At 31.7% G+C, this 17240-nt stretch overlaps 1 protein-coding gene across 1 annotated transcript in view; it reads left to right on the forward strand.

The window, feature by feature from the left end:
* Positions 1 to 6271: 6271 nt before the first annotated feature.
* Positions 6272 to 17240, forward strand: part of LOC134686133 (uncharacterized) — a 36310-nt gene continuing 25341 nt past the window's right edge. The window contains exons 1-3 of the mRNA XM_063545806.1: positions 6272 to 6375; positions 8709 to 8846; positions 12696 to 12775. Coding sequence (XP_063401876.1) covers positions 6342 to 6375; positions 8709 to 8846; positions 12696 to 12775 — 252 coding nt within the window. The 5' untranslated portion in view covers positions 6272 to 6341. The remainder of the gene's footprint in view (positions 6376 to 8708; positions 8847 to 12695; positions 12776 to 17240) is intronic.

The following is a 17240-nucleotide window of genomic DNA, read 5'->3' on the forward strand; positions in this document are numbered from 1 at the left end:
TTATCTTGAATACTATTATAGATAGAGATAAACTGTAAACAGCAATAATGTTCAGCAAAGTAAAACCTACAAATAAGTCAACATGACCAAATTTGTCAGTCAACCCCTTAAGGAGTTATTGCCCTTTATAGTCAATTTTTAAAAATTTTCGTCAGTTTTTGTAACTTGTACAAAAATCTTCTTCTCTGAAACTACATGGCCAAATTAAACCAAACTTGGCGCTAATTATCATTGTGGTATATAGTTTGAAAAATGTGTCCGATGACACCGCCTACCAAACAAAATGGCCGACATGGCTAAAATTAGAACATAGTGGTAAAATGCAGTTTTTGATTTATATCTTTAAAACTAAGACATTTAGGGCAAATCTTCCAAGATTTAAATGTCCATCAGAATAAGATCTATCCCCTCGCAAATTTTCAGATGAATCTGACAACTCGTTATTGGGTTGCTGCCCTAAAATTGGTAATTTTAAGGAAATTTTGCAGTTTTTGGTTATTATCTTGAATACTATTATAGATAGAGATAAACTGTAAAAAGCAATTTTGTTCAGCAAAGTAGGATCTACAAATAAGTCAGCATGATAAAAATTGTAAGAGTACCCCTTAAGGAGTTATTGCCCTTAATAGTCAATTTTGAACAAATTTTCGTCATTTTTGTAACTTGTACAAAAATCTTCTTTTCTAAAACTATGGGCCATATTAAACTAAACGTGGCCACGATCATCACTATGGTATCTATTCAAAAAAAGTGTCTAATGACCCACCTACCAACCAAGATGACCGACATCAGTAAATACAGTAACAGGTGAGCGACACAGGCTCTTGAGAGCCTCTAGTTTTTCAATTGTGAGAACATTTAGAAGTTCGAAGCTATATTTCAAATAACAACCTTTTTGCTAAAGGCATATTTTTTCAAGAGATTAATCATACTACATTAACATACCTGCTAACTGTCACTTTTTGCAGGGGATTTCCCCCATGGAGGCTTCCAAATTGAAATTTTGAAAGAGCAATTTTGTCCACAATTTTAAACAATACAGTTAATTTTACAATTACTCTAGACTTATAAAAGCATGAAGTAGCCAAAAAAAACAACATTAAAATGTATTTGAAGGCCCCTTGAAGGTTTTGTAGGACTATGACAGCCATCTTGCATGCAAAACCCCCATGGGCATTTTGAAAAGTTGGCAGGTATGCATTAAGATGATGGAAAAAATATTATGCTGGTTTTTGACCCAGACAGTTTGATTATAATCAGAGAGATAATAAGATTTCTTTTAGTTTTCTTAAAAGTTTGCACATAGTGAGCATTCATGTTTAGGTATTGCATTCATTGTTTGGAATACCTCTTTTTGCTTTGAGATTTACAGATTTGTTAGCCTGCCTTCTTTAAGCATACCTGCTATCACTGTTGTGTCTTGAGCAAGACTCCCCAAAGAAGTATTATCTATTTGGACCTCAAAAGAAATGGGATTCACTGCTTAAACAATAAGCAACAACATGTTGTCATTTTATTGAAAACTATCAGAATTGATCTCCTCCAAAGTTTGAACCTCTAAGGAAAGGAGATAAACAACTTTAAAAATAATACCATGTTGTCATTTAAACAACAAACCTGGCCATACTTTGACCTTTAATGGTTTACTTTTACAAAATGTGACTTGGATGGAGAGTTGTCTCATTAGCACTCATATCACATCTTCTCTTATTTATAGGACATATGACAGATTATGTTAGACTATAGGTTTTGGCAATAAAAACTATATTCTTAAATATTTTTTTTGTAAAATACAAGTTTTTATAAACAGGGTCATTGCACAAATTATCATCCAAAGAAAAGTTTGGATAAAGAAAATTTCTAATTCAACTCTTGGATGATAGCAGGTATGCTTTAAGAATTATAGAGTTATTGGCATTATCCCTCTGTCATGTAATAGTACTTATGAATTAAAAGATATTAAAAATTGATATACATCTTGTTATTTTTCAGCAAAATGTACTTTGATTTATGCATTTTTTCCACTTAAGTTTTATTTGTCTTTGAAAAATACAAAGTCTGTGTTGACAGTCAAACTGACTTTAACATGGGAGATAAAACCACACGATAAGAGTGAGAATAGGAGCTTCATTCAGTGGATGTTGTTGATGGCAGCTATTTGTCATATTTGTATGTCATTTATTGTTTTGTACATAAACTAGGATGTTGTTTATCTTCCTAATTGTTTCACATTTTGTCATGTTGGGATTTTTTATTAAATTGACAATAAAAATGGAGAATGTGTTAAAGAGACCATAACCCTACCAAAAAAACAAAAAAAGCCTATGGCCACCATTTGGTGTTCAACACAGCTAGCTAGTCCCTAAACATGTTTTTTGAGCTCTCAACCCCTCCCTTATATCTCCAGCCAATGTAGAATAATAAAAAACACAGCAATATGCACAGTGCAGTAAAAAACTGTTTAAAAGAAGTCTCAATCCGATGTCAGAAAAGGTAACAAAAGAAACTAAGCAAAATAGCAATGATACATAAAGTAACAAAGTACTACTAGCAGTTACTGACATGCCAGCTCCAAAACTCAATTAAACTGATGGAAAGATTATGTCTTAATCATTTGAACATCGAGCACAATCCCTCTAATAACTGGTTAAATATTATACCATCATAAAATATATGAGAAGAACATAACCAGAGACTAGAACATGTCTAATAACGCCTTTACCGCGGCCGTCCATTTCAAAAACACTTATTGCAAAGTGTGTGTCATTCATATAAACTCATCATAGAGACCAGGATTGCATTTATGTATTGCGCCAGACGCGCGTTTAGTCTAATAGCACCAACAGTGTACTTTTGGCGTTTTTCCAAACTTTGCATACATGTACTGTTGTTCACATTAAAAGACGTTCATCTTTTATTATTTATTCAACTTCGAAACAATTTTTTCTCAGGTTTCACATGTGTGGGCCTTTTTGTCATTTAGTGATTTTGTCATTGATTGCTATATATAGAGGTCATGTGTAATGTATTTCCATCAGATTTCCATAAACACCCTTTAAACTTTGCCTTTGATCCAAAAAGTATGGAAAAGTTAAAGCAATTCTGAATAATACTACACCAAAGGTAGCGAGCTAACGCAAGGCAGATAGTAACATGTCAATAAAGGAACAATTTTACTCCAATGCACCCTAAAATCGACGGGCGTACTTCAGGGTACATTCCATGCATTGATTTCATGAAGGATAGAGAAAGAACCCTTCTCAATTGTCTAGTGTGCCATAAAGACATATTTGAAAACTCATGATCTTTGCCCTATAAACAATATAAAATGTATGTGTGAAATAACTACTGTTTTTGAATTCCTGGCAGTGCCATCAATCTTAATATTGACATTGGAATCCCTGTTGTAAAAGTCTTCTGGAAATGAAAATTAAGCATTTATTGACAAAATGATTAGATTTGTATGATTATTTGATTATGTCAGAGACGTATATATCATATGCCTCTAATGACTTTTAATGTGAAAATAAAATGGATTCGTCTGGGAGTGAAACTTTCTGTTTTGTTAAATTGCTTCTGTCACCGCCATCAACATTATATATACTAAATTCTCATTTCAAAACTTTAAAAAATCTTTGTAGGCGTTGACACCTAAATGAATGTCATACTTTTAGAAAAAATAAAGGATGACGGGCTTATCAACGTTTTGTACATCGAGAATCAATCATTCTTGTATGGAAAGGAAAGCCACAGTGAAACCCCGATTATTATTATCATACCCATAAAACAATGCATGAAAAAATATATAATCAGCATTTTTGAAACTCTCCCCAGCAGATTAATACTAGTCGTCATGAAAATTGCAGCACTCGCAGATTTTCTTCAAAAGAAATAATACGCGGCACACCCGGCAGATTTTCAACACATTAGTCAGAGATTATACGTAAATATATATATATAAAAAAAAATAAAAAAAATCGTATATCTCATTCGACTTGAAAAGAATTGCATTGTTAGAAATTTGATCTGCTGTTTAAAGAAGGTGTCAAACAGATTTATTTAAATCATAGTTATGTTTATTTTAAGATCAATGTTTCATTATCACCGTCAGCAAGTATTTACTTTTACACATGGTACATATAGTTTGATTTAATAACAATCATGAATCAACTAATGTGATAAAATATGTGTAAACAGTGTGAATACGCATATTTTTTTAAGTTGTAAATAGATCGCCGATTTATTTTTGTAGTGATATTTATTTACTAGATATTATAGAAAAACAAAAGATATGGGGGTATCCACCCATGAATCCAAATAAGTACATGCACAGCATAAAACACACAAAAGCCAAGTCACCTTCTTATTTATTTCGATTGTATCTATGCAAAAATAACAAAAACAATCAGATGTTACACATTTATGAAAATTAATTGTAGCTTGCAAATTACATTGGAAAGTTTAAAATATGGAGTTCAAATTTACCCCACCACCATGACTATGCTGCTATGACAACCATCACCTACCGGAACAACCGATATCTTTTTAAAATGTATAATGAACTATAGACTGACTTTTACACAATGTTCTATAGACTGACTGTTTCACAATGTACTTTAGACTGACTGTTACACTGCACAATGTACTATCGACTGACTGTTACACAATGTACTTTAGACTGACTGTTACACAGTTTACTAAATACTAGGGATGTCAAATGATCTGAATTTTGATACTCGGATACTCGGTCAAGATACTCGAGTACTCGCGAGTACTCAGAAGTATCTTGAACGACTATTCAAAAGTTTAGATTTTAGTTTTGATGCAGTGTTTTTGTAAATTAATTACCTTTCATAAACGAAAGACAAATGTACCACACACAAAGCTTGGTTCTCTGTTTTTTTTTTGTGTCAATCAAACAATGAATTAGCGACTGCCGTTTCTACAAATAACCAATCATAAAAGCAATTATTGTTTGTGTACGTGTTAAACACTTTATGAACGAAATTGCAATAAAGTCCGACAAAGTAGACAATATAAGTATCATCTGTTCCTGAGGATTTGGTACTTTTTATAATCCAACTTTTCCTTTAATTTGTCACCAACACTATTGGACTTCATATTACTTGTGCATTTTCGTGTTGCTTAGTCCCTGTGTTTTTTTTTGCACTATCGTCTTTCTGATTGTCTTTGTTTTTATAGCAATAACGTTGTCAGTTTATTTTCGAATTTTGGGTTTGAATGTCGTTGTCGTACTTTCGCCTAGGCTATCTTTTAATTGTAATTTAAACAAGTATAGTTTCAAATACAGAGTAATTAAGTCAATTTAATTGTACATCTCATACCAATAACATTTACATATAAGTTTTGATTTACAAACAAAGGTAAGTTTATACGGCTTGAGATGCATTGATTATTAATCCATGAAAGTGATGATCCGTACAAAAACAGTTAAAAATGTCTCTAATCAGTTGCGTAGGGTTCACCGCAGGTCACTTTGATTTTGTTCTTGTTTAGAAATATGATCTGGTCAACAATTTCAGAAAAAAAACTGTTTGACTTTTTATGTTTTGTTTCAAGTTGTGCACGTAAATAATTGTCCTTGGAAGGAAGGGACGTTGCTGGTACTACTTTAACAAATAGTAGCATCAGATAAACATAAATATGTTGTTAATTGATTTTATTTAGTATCATTACGAGGGGGATATTTCAACGGAACTAAAGAGAGTGGAAATGTGAAGAGAAATATCTCCAAATGTATAACAGGCAAACGAGTATCCGAGTACTAAAACTGTACTCGAGTACTCGTTGTCATCCCTACTAAATACATATAGGTTTTGATAGGGTTCGTGTTGCTCAGTCTTTAGTTTTTTATGTTGTGTTTTGTGCACTATTGTTTGTCTGTTTGTCTTTTTTATTTTTAGACATGGCGTTGTCAGTTTATATATATTTTTTTAAACTTACGAATTTGAATGTCTCTTTTATATAATAGTAATTTTTGGAGCCCTTCAAAGTTTTCTGTTCGGTGTTAGCCAATGCTCCGTGTTGAATGCCGTACTTTGACCTATAATGGTTTACTTTTATAAACTATTTGGATGGAGAGTTGTATCATTGGCACTCATTACACATCTTCCCATATCTATTAAATGCAGTTCGAAAATATATATTTTTGTCATATTCTAATACTCTGTGTATAAAAATTTTGGACGTTGACACCATAAGATCTTCCTAAATGCCAAGGACGCTTTATGACTTTACCCAGCCTTTTGGTTTCAATTGATGTCACGATTACGAACCCAAGGCGAAAGATAAGACAGTACTTAATATCACTCAAGTCAAATATGGCGGCCAAAATAATCAATTTTTTGGTTTATGGTAAGTTATTTTTATTGCTGGTTGTTTAAGCACTGAATGGTATTTCTGTTTCAAATTGAAATTTAACCAAGATCATGTCAGCATGAATAAGGCCTTCTTAGATTTCATTAAGAACACATCACGAGTCACTTCATTGAACCGAACAAAGTAAACATACCTTCAATATCCCGTATTATTTCAATCATATTCGAACTAAAAGATCCATTTTACCAAATATCCTGGGATTTTGATGTTCAAAACAGAGAATGGGATTTGTTAGTTGATTTGTCTGTTATCTATTATAATACAAGAACAATGGACGTGATAGTTGTGGGTCGCTTTCATGCCATTGTTACCCACATAGCTAGATTGTAAAGTCGAAATTTGCAATAATACATATATCTGCAAAATATACGATTTTTGTTTTATTAATTATAAGTAATTTTACACTCTCTTATCACCTTTTTTCAAACACTACAAAGAGAAATTTCAAATTTAATATTTTTTTCATTATTCATGATAAGATCAAGGTATACTGCGTAACTTCTTCTTTCTTGTAAGACTGAAAATGTTGAAAGTTCCTGTGACTCCAGACTTAATCAATTCCACTGCACATGGGCGGTACACATACTTCCATCTTTAAAGCACCGTTGAAACGACGTGATGATAAAAACAAACCAAAGTGATATATTAAGAATAATCTATACTGTAGACTTACAAGTCTAGACTTAATCCATTTCATTGCACAGGAGCGGTACACATACCGCTATTTTCAAAGCACAGTTAAAAAAACTCACTTATAAAAAAACAAATGGATAGATTCAGACGAATTTGTATTAATACAGACATGAAACAAAAGAAAGGTTTGAAAAGTAGAAATTGGCATTGAACGTTGTTTATAAAACAAATTAAGTATATGCTATTCAAAAAAAAGTTCGGTTTCCAACATGGTAAACGCAACATCTCTTGTTTTCCTAGTAGTTCAACATAGGAAATAAGAAACTAAATTATTTTTTCTGAAGAAAAACAAATCGGAAAAATATTTCTAATATATAAAGTCAACAATAAAAGTTTGTCTAGTTTTGCTTTTCAAGGCGCCAACGTCATTAATTTGTACTCTTATAAGTATAAACGTATGAACGCAGTTTAATGACAGCTTTCTTTCAATCTCCATACTTGCCAGTAACATTGATTAGGATCGAGACTGCACAACTAGAATATTACTTAATGATTAATATTCCCTTTAAGTCGAAGACATCTATACCTTTTTTTTTATATAACTTCTTATTCTTTTAGATAATTAATTCTATACTATTTTCTCATACAAGATTCCAAATAACTGATGATATTGTAGTTTAACTAGGTTAATTGTTGCCTTTATTTACCTCACACTTTTCTACAAAGGAAAATGCCTGTGCCAAGTCAGGAATATAACATTTGTTGTCCATTCGTTTGATGTGTTTGAGCTTTTGATGTTGCCATTTGATTTGGGAATTCCCGTATTGAATTTTCCATGGAGTTGAAAAATCCTTATGACACAGTTAGAGTATGTTATAGTGCTGTTATAAGATATAGGTTTTAACATTATGATTAAATTGCTTCACTTCCACAGCCCTCCATCACCAAGACAAAAAAGGTATTTGGCAATTTCGCAGTGTTTTTGGTATCTTTCTGTCTATCGAAAATAAAAAAAAAACATATCTGACATCCATAGTTAAATGAACAGTTATTTCATTATTTGTTTGTGTTCATACTGTATCAACTTTGGTAAAATTCAATGTTTTAGAAACGATACTGATATTGAAAATGCCCACATTTGTATTTTCAGTTGAAACAAACTTAACACGTACTAGCATATCGTTTTGCCTTTTATTTCAATCGTTGTTTTTTAATTGTCGTCTCAAAACAATTCATCCAAAGATGTGTCAAAACAATTAAATATTGCTTTAATCTTTTAAGTTACCCTTTTACAACTTCAAGAAAGCAGAATGATTTTTCTATTCAATGTCTCACCGTGTATTTAAAATGTTTGAAAAGGGAAGAAATTGAAAATAATTGTTTATCATTGTTTGCTTAACATCTAGTGGCAAATGAACAATGGTATACTACTGTTGCCTTTTGATGCATGAACATGTAATAAAACATTTTACAAATAACACTATATATATTCCTGATCTTCCATAGATAAGTTGTAAATGATTGTATTGTTCAAAATCAATGTCAGCATACTCTGAATATTGGTCGTAAAATATATTTTTTTATTGCAATTCATACTAACCATTGGTATACAATGGTTATTGTGGTTGTTTTACGTAGCGCTAAAAAATTCTACAAAATGTACCTACATATTTCAGTTTCATTTATCAATTTGGTACAATCGGCTTGTCAAGATCTTGATAAAGATGCCTGTGCTGCGATAATGACAATGGTGCCAAACATGTGTGACGATCCTTGTATTACTGTTCTTTGTAGTGACACATGTAATAACTGTCGTAAGTAAATAATGTTTAATTTTAGGTAGATATATAAAACTATTATTGTCTGTAATTTCTGATCTCTGTAATGTACTTTAAACCAACTTATTTTCGGGAATACTTTATATTGTATTTTAACCTTCAAAACCACTTCGCGGCTATTTAATTTCGCGATTTATATTTTACCTAATGTAATTCAACAAGGAAAGATCCTAATTTTACATATATTTTTTTCTCCTCGCAAAAGTCGCGAAAATAAGTTGGTTTACAGTTTATGTATAAGTAACAACTGTTGTCAATAATATCATAATGATCTCTGTTTCTAATTTTGCACGATTTATTACGTTTGAAGTTGGATTCATAACAAACTGGACATATATATATTACATTTAATTGCTATTAATAAGTATTGCAATATGCATTTTGTTTTAATGAATTATCAGTATTTAGTTTCAATATGATCTTAAAGTAATCCTAATTCTAGCTCACTTTTAAATTATAGTTTTTCATAGTTATCAAAAGTACCAGGATTCATGTGTGACGTCATGCTGTTTCTAAATTTTATAAATTCAAATGTAGCATAACGTTTGCCTTTTCGCCATCGTATGTGACGTCATTTTTTTAATTGCGTTAACGCCTGGACTGATTCTGGTGTGTCTATGCTGTATTGAACTTGGCATCATGTATTCGGGTTTAGTTTTCTGTAATAAGTTAATACTTTAGTTTCATTATGAATATATCTTTCACATTCATTTGTTAAAATTTACTGTTTGCAATAGCATGAATCGTTCTATATAATAGTGTTCTTATCCCGGGCATAATACAATGCCGTATTTAGCAAAACCTTTTCAACTTTTGATCTTCAGTGCTGTACAACTTTGTACTTTTTTCACTTTCGATCTTGTATATCTGGGCGTTATGTATTCGGGTTTAGTTTTCTGTAATTAGTTTTTACTTCAGTTTCATTATGTATATCTCTTTCATATTCATTTGTTAGAATTTACTGTTTGCAATAGTGTGAATTGTTTTATATAATATGAATGTTCTTATCCTGGGCATACAAACAATGCCGTATTTGGCAAAACCTTTTCAACTTTTGATCTTCAGTGCTGTACAATTTTGTATTTTTTTCGTCACTGGTGAGTCTCGTGTGGACTAGACGCGTTTTTGGCGTATTGAATTTTAAACCTGATGCTTTTTGTTATCTATTAATCATGCTTTTCTTTGTCTAATATGTTCTGCTTTTTATTTGTATTGTAGTCCTGTAATATTTTGTTTTCATTTCAATGTTATATTTAACTGTGCCATTAAAGTGCGAGGTTTGGCATGCCTTAAAACCAGGTTCAACCCACCACTTTTATTCCCCTTTAAAAGTGTCCTGTACCAAGTCAGGAAGATGGCCATTGTTATAATATTGTTCGTTTCTGTGTGTGTGTTGCATTTTAACGTTGAGTCGTTTCTGTTTTCTCTTATTTTTGAGATAAGACGTGGCACGGTACTTGTCTATCCCATATTCATGTATTTGGTTTTGATGTTATATTTGTTATTCTCGTGGTGTATTGTCTGTTGCTTGGTCCGTTTCTGTGTGCTGTTGCGTTTCGGTGTTGTGTCGTTGTTCTCCTCTTATATTTAATACGTTTCCCTCGGTTTTGGTTTGTTGCCCCGATTTTGTTTTTTGTCCATGGATTTATGAGTTTTGAACAGCGGTATACTACTGTTGCCTTTATTTCAACACACGAAGTCACTGTCTGAATTTCATAGCTATATGCAGTGACACATGCAACTGTTGTGAGCAAATTAAATGTTCTACGGATTAAGCAATCAAGTTAAATGAGACCATTACTTTTTCGTCGGAATTATTTTACATTTTGTCATATTGGTTCCTATACGGTATGGGATTTGCTCATTGTTGAAGACATTTTCTTGCCGAATTGTTGCTTACCTCCATGACATTTACTAGTAACATCTACTGGATTGATGTGTCATTGTCGGTAATATATATCTCCTTACTTTTGAATTGTTTATCAGGCTCATATTATAGTCATTTTATAAAAAAAAATACTGTTTGCAAATGTTCTTATCCCAGGCAAAAAATCCTAGTCGTATTTGACACAATTTGTAACTTTTGGTCCTCAATGCCTTTTAACTTTGTACTTTGGCTTTCGAACTTTTTTCATCAGAGCATCACTGGCTAGTCTTGTGTGGACGAAAAGCTCATCTGGCGTATTTAAAATTTTTAAACCTGGTATATATTGTAAGCTATTATTCGTGTGTTTCTCTGTCCTATATGTTCTCCCATTTATTTGTATTGTATTGTATTCGTGTCATCTAATCTTGTCATTTTAATGTTATATTAACATTGCCATTTAAGGGGGAGGTTTGGCATGCCACAAAACCAGGTTCAATCTACCATTTATTGTTTTTCTTTCTTAAGGTGGTACCCAACACTTTCACTAAAATTAATTTGGCTCGTTTAATTTTCATAAAATTTTGACAAAGTATTCATTTTGACCCTTTAACAAGTATATACAAATTTCAAATATTTTCAACCAACTGTTTGGTCATAAAAATTACACTGGTTATATAGCAGTTTGACAAACAACAATTTTGATCATTGAGAAGCTTAATATTCCCTCTACAACACAACGTAATTAAAACGTTTAGTTGATTTTACAGAGTTATCTCCCTGTAGTGTTAGGTACCACCTTAAAATGTCCTGTACAAAGTCAGGAAAATGGTTATTGTTATATTATAGTTTGTTTCTGGGTTTCTTAAATTTTGATGCTGTGTTTCTGTTGTGTCGTAGTTCTCTTATATTTGATGTGTTTCCCTCAGTTTTAGTTTGTAACCCGATTTTTTTTTCTCAATCGATTTATGAATTTCGAACAACGTTTTACTAATGTTGCCTTTATTCATACTATTACTGGTTATTGACGATGATCATCACACACAGACATAAATACTGTTTGTCATAACTAGACAAGTAAAATCTTTATTAAGATCTTAAATGCAAATGCATTCTGAAAACTACATACTTCACACATTTGTTAAGAGATATTAAATCATATTATAAAGACAATAAACATGCCACTATAATGGTTTACTTTTTAAATTGTTATTTGGATGGAGAGTTGTCTCATTGGCACTCACACCACATATTCCTATATCCAATCAAAGTCAACCCGAATAATTGCTATGAATCTAATTATAGTAAAAGATATTTCAAGTAAGGAAATAGCTTTCTTCTCAGAATGATGATTGAACTGTAACAATATATTTCCCGTATGAACTGTATCACTATATTTAACGACCGAACTGTAACGTATATTACCCGAATGCACTGCAACAGTATATTTCCCGACCGAAATGTAACAGTATATTACCCTATTGCATTGAACAGTATACTAGTATTTCACGACCGAACTGTAACAGTGTTTTACCAGACTGCACAACGACTGCACTGTAACTGTATATTACCCGATTCCACTGTAACAGTATATTCAACGACTGCACTGTAACAGTATGATGTTAAGGGAGAGGAGCTAATTTCTCTTACTGCGTAGGGTGTATAACTGTGCAGTAACTACCAGTCACAATTGGAACGAGAGATTCGATTTCCCGTAGGTAAACATTTCGTCACTTACAGATGCATCTCTATTTCTATTGACATTTTATTTCTGCACCCTTCAACACGAGCGACGTACATTCCATTGATCATTCAATTTGCTTTCATCAAGTATTTTCAATTTTGCGCAATTATGCAACATTTAATTATTGTTCAGATATGTATTCACATCTAAAACCCCAATAATTGCAGTACTTACACAATTAAGTTTTCTTTTTAATAAAGAATTTTATTATTTTCAGCTTTGAAATGTTACCATTGTGACGAACAGTTGAATCCTGAAGACTGTAAATCAGTGGTACAGTGTCAAAGAAGTGACGAGGTTCGATTGATATATATGTATTACAATCTTAGAAAAGGCGTATATTTTTACCTTCCTCTTTATACACTAAGTTATTGCATCTCGACGCATTCATAACATAATGCACATTTAGTATGAATCAACTGTAGATGGAAAGCATGAAAATGAACAATGAAATAATAGCAACCAAAATAATAAGTACTAAAAACATGACGGAAATCCAAAGAGTTATTTATTCATAACTAATAAGCCATTCTGTTATTAAAATTAAAAAAATAAATTTCAGCAAGAAATTTAACCATATTTTGTCGTCCTTATGTTTAGAAACGTTATGTCAAAATATCCGATTAATCAAACATAAAAAGTTGTTGGAATTGCAAAACTCAAGAAGGCGATTCAGGTTTTTATTCTGCTTTTCTTTCTACTGCAACTTGCTTACAACATTAAAGATGTAAAAAGAAACCCTTCGATCTAATAGCATCGTCTCTCGTTACCACTGCTGTCCAAAGTGCTGATGGATAAAACAGTCACCTGTTTGATCCACCCAAGGAACAATCATTTGTATATACAAATGAACTGTCCCAGAAGATTCCTATTGGATTTTAGTTTTATAATGTATTCAATTTCAATTAGTCCGTTTCTGTGTGTGTTACATTTTAATGTTGTTGCGTTGTTCTACTCTTATATTCAATGCGTTTCTCTCAGTTTTAGTTCGTTACCCCGATTTTTTTCCCCATAGATTTACGTGTTTTGCAAAAATTTTAATTTTTCAAAACACTAAGGATTTTTTTATTCTAGGAATAGATTACCTTAGCCCTATTTGGCATAACTTTTTGGAATTTTGGATCCTCAATGCTCTTCAACTTTGTATTTGTTTTGCTTTATAAATATTTTGATATGAGCGTCACTGATGAGTCTTATGTAGACGAAACGCGCGTCTGACGTACTAAATTATAATCCTGGTACCTTTGATCATTTTTTTGAACAGCAGTATACTACTGTTGCCTTTATTTAGTAAGGTCAAATGACGAAAACCTTTCTTTTAGAATCCATTATAATAAATTTCATTGAACAGGTAACTATGATAATTTCCTTTAGCAATCACTAACGTAACGTATTATGTTAGGCTAGGCTTCAATTGTGTAGAAGATTAAATTACACAGTGTCCTTGAAAATACTATGTAAAAGATTCCATGCCTAGAGGATTTCCTAATTTTTCATTGCTGATTCTTTTCAATAAATTCCTTTAAACAAAATACATTTCGAATGATATCAATAAGACAGGTAACCTCACAAGTTACCTATGAAGATAAAGAGATTTTTGTTAAGGCAAGAGTAGTTTACGATGAATATGTGCCATAACATTGACTAGCAAGACAAATCAAGCTAACAAACAAAAACTGACAAAATTGTTCGAACTCTTAAAAGAGCAAACAGATTCAGCATGCACCACCCATCAGGCGAATCACTGAACACTGCGTCCAAATATCACAATCATGAATCGGACACAACTGATAAAATTATAAATTCGACGAATATTCCAGTACATGCATCGCTAGCAAGTTGAGACAAACATATAATGTATCGGTCCACCAGTTCGTGGTGGTGACTGTAAAACTTATCCAATATCGGTTTTAGTTGTTCTTTCTTCATAACTCTTTCGGATTGGATTTTGTGTATAAAGCAAGTCTCGGCGAATAAAGTCCGTAAAGTGTTAACCTGCTTAAGAGATGAGTTGTTTTTAGCAAAAACTTGAAAAACTTGATTTTTTTACCCTTAATTTAAGATCCCTTTGTAGTACATTTCATATGGATTGAACCTGTATTTAAAGACTGCCTTTCTTAAGAGACGAGATTTTTGCTCTCCCTCAAGTTGTGTCTTATTCAGGGTCTCAAAACAATTGTGTTGACGCCATACGATTGGACAAGCCTATGTACCTGCTAAGAAATAGAAAGTTGACGATTGAATTGATAGCGTTATAATCATTGATTACAACATAAAGTCATTTAACTATGTAGAGAAAAAATCAAAATAGGAGCGGTCTTTTTAGTTTCTGTTTTAACTTTAAGTGCCATGATTTGTAAGAATCCGGCAATTTAGGTAAAAATTAAAACATGATTAGAAGAAACCCACCGAGCTAATCATGCTATATAATATTAACTATCATCCTGAGTTAAAAAGTATTAGTCTTTTGTTTGTGTCTGTCTGGTAATGTCAAATAACTTCGTTATAAAATTGGTTAGAATGATAGCAAATTACAGAGTTATCTCCCCTTATTCGTTAATTTCAAGTGCATTTCGACCAAATTGTATCTTTTATTACCAGAACAGAAAATGGACATGACTATTTTTGTGCATAACTACGTATTATGAACTGAAATCAATGTCAAATTGGGTGGGTTTTTTGGTCATGTTTTCACTACTGCCTGATTCTTAGGCATACTGGCACTTAATAACTCGTTATTAGAAGTAGTTGTCACATAAGTGTTGGAATAACCTGTGGTATCGATGTTTAAAACGAGATCATACATATAACAACATATTTTGCAGTATCAATTGTAGAGTAGATTCAATTGGACTGAGTTGCTCTGGTGGCCACTAAAAAAGATTAATTATTTAAATTTCCTCTCATATTATATCAGAGGCTATTTATTGTATTTAAAAGAGAACACTTTACAATAAAAAATTTCTTGATTTCATGTCCCTCTTGAAATAACTTTAATTATATATTTCGTTTCTTTATTTTGAAATTTGACATATTTATAACATTCTAATTATTCCTTTCAATATTTTAAATGTATTTATCTTTGGCTATCACTATAATTAATAGTGGACAATTTTTGAGAAATTGCAAGAATAAATATATTTCATAATTTATCAATGATGCATAATGTCACTTACAGTTTTTATTGAACCAGCAATGCATTTTTCATTTAGAATTGATAAATATCCTGATGCTGTTTATACTGATTTTTGACATCACACAAGGGATTAAGAAAAAAAAATCAGGAGTAAAGTGGAGTAAACTGGCCACAAATAATTACTTGCGTAGTTTAAGCAATACTGCATGATGATCTGAAATACGAAATGTCTTGTCCTTAATCTGGGATTCTAACTTGTGTCTGTAACACGATACCCTGAATCTGAGACACGATCTAGATCTGAGACGCACCTGTAAATCCCGGACGAGATACTAGTATTTTGAAACGTTAAATCCTTACTGAGTGACCTTAAACAGTTTTTGATCTATTATTTAAACCCAAATTAGTCATCAAGACCCGCTCACACACCAAACAAATGTTGCCTCGTTCGAAAAAAAGCTCTGCTCCTGTACCTAAATCTTTCCCAAAAAAACAAAGTGATGGTGACCATTTCGTCCCCGATTGTATTACCAGCCCGATAGTCAGTACTTCGGTGTTGACATGATTATCAATTAAATGGTCATTTTAATAAAGGAGTAGGTTCAGTAAGACCCCTTTTTGCCCCAAAATATAGCAGTTTTACATAATTGTGAATATTTAATCTGTTAGTTATTTACTGGAATGTAGAATGCTTCTGCTACATAAATATGGGCTGTTTTTTGACAATCCAATGTAAATATATATCGGATACTAGTATCATTAAGTCATGCTAAATTACTGAAATTTTCACAATGTTAGCATTTTAGTTCAATTTTAGACGGTTTCCATCTTAAATGAAAGTGGCCGCATTCGTGTTCATTCATAATATTGAAATTTAAGTTGTATTTGATGATATTAAATATATATATAAAGGTTGAGAGTGAACACGGATGCGGCCACTTTCAATTTTGACAAAAACCTTCTGAAAGTTTGGCATATTTGATAGATTTTTCATATTAAGCTTGAATCGGAGCTTTTTCACATTAACTAATTAAATCAATTAAAATTGACACTCAAGTGGTTAAAAAATGTCCAAAATCTTTCGTTAGATGAACCTGAAATTGAGGTTAAAAACTATATTTGGCACAATTTTTTGGAATACGAATTTGACAAAACGATTGTGTGCAGTGATTTAAAATTCTAATTTAACTGCCTGAGATTTTTTTTACAAGAAGTCATTTGTTTAACCATTCATACATGTTTTAATGGTATATATATACATTTTATAAATCTATTGAGATAGAGATATTTCTTTAGAACTAAACAACACCAAATATATATACGATTCTTATTTTGTTTTTTAAAGTTATAAGACTTTTTATCAATCATTTCTGTTTGTCAAATAAATATTATTTATATTAACACATTTTTTAACACCATAAAAGTACATGTAATTGACATGCTTTTTTTTTTATTGTAATTGTAATTACTTAAATTACTATTACATGTAACCAAAAAAGGCTCAATTACACATTACATTCAACTACATGGAAAATTGTAATGCATTACACTTAATTACCATTACATTTTCAATTACCCCATCCCTGCTGATGAGTCTTGTATAGACGAAACGCGCGTCTGGCATTA

Source organism: Mytilus trossulus, chromosome 10, assembly GCF_036588685.1.
Source record: "Mytilus trossulus isolate FHL-02 chromosome 10, PNRI_Mtr1.1.1.hap1, whole genome shotgun sequence".
NCBI classification, from domain to species: domain Eukaryota; kingdom Metazoa; phylum Mollusca; class Bivalvia; order Mytilida; family Mytilidae; genus Mytilus; species Mytilus trossulus.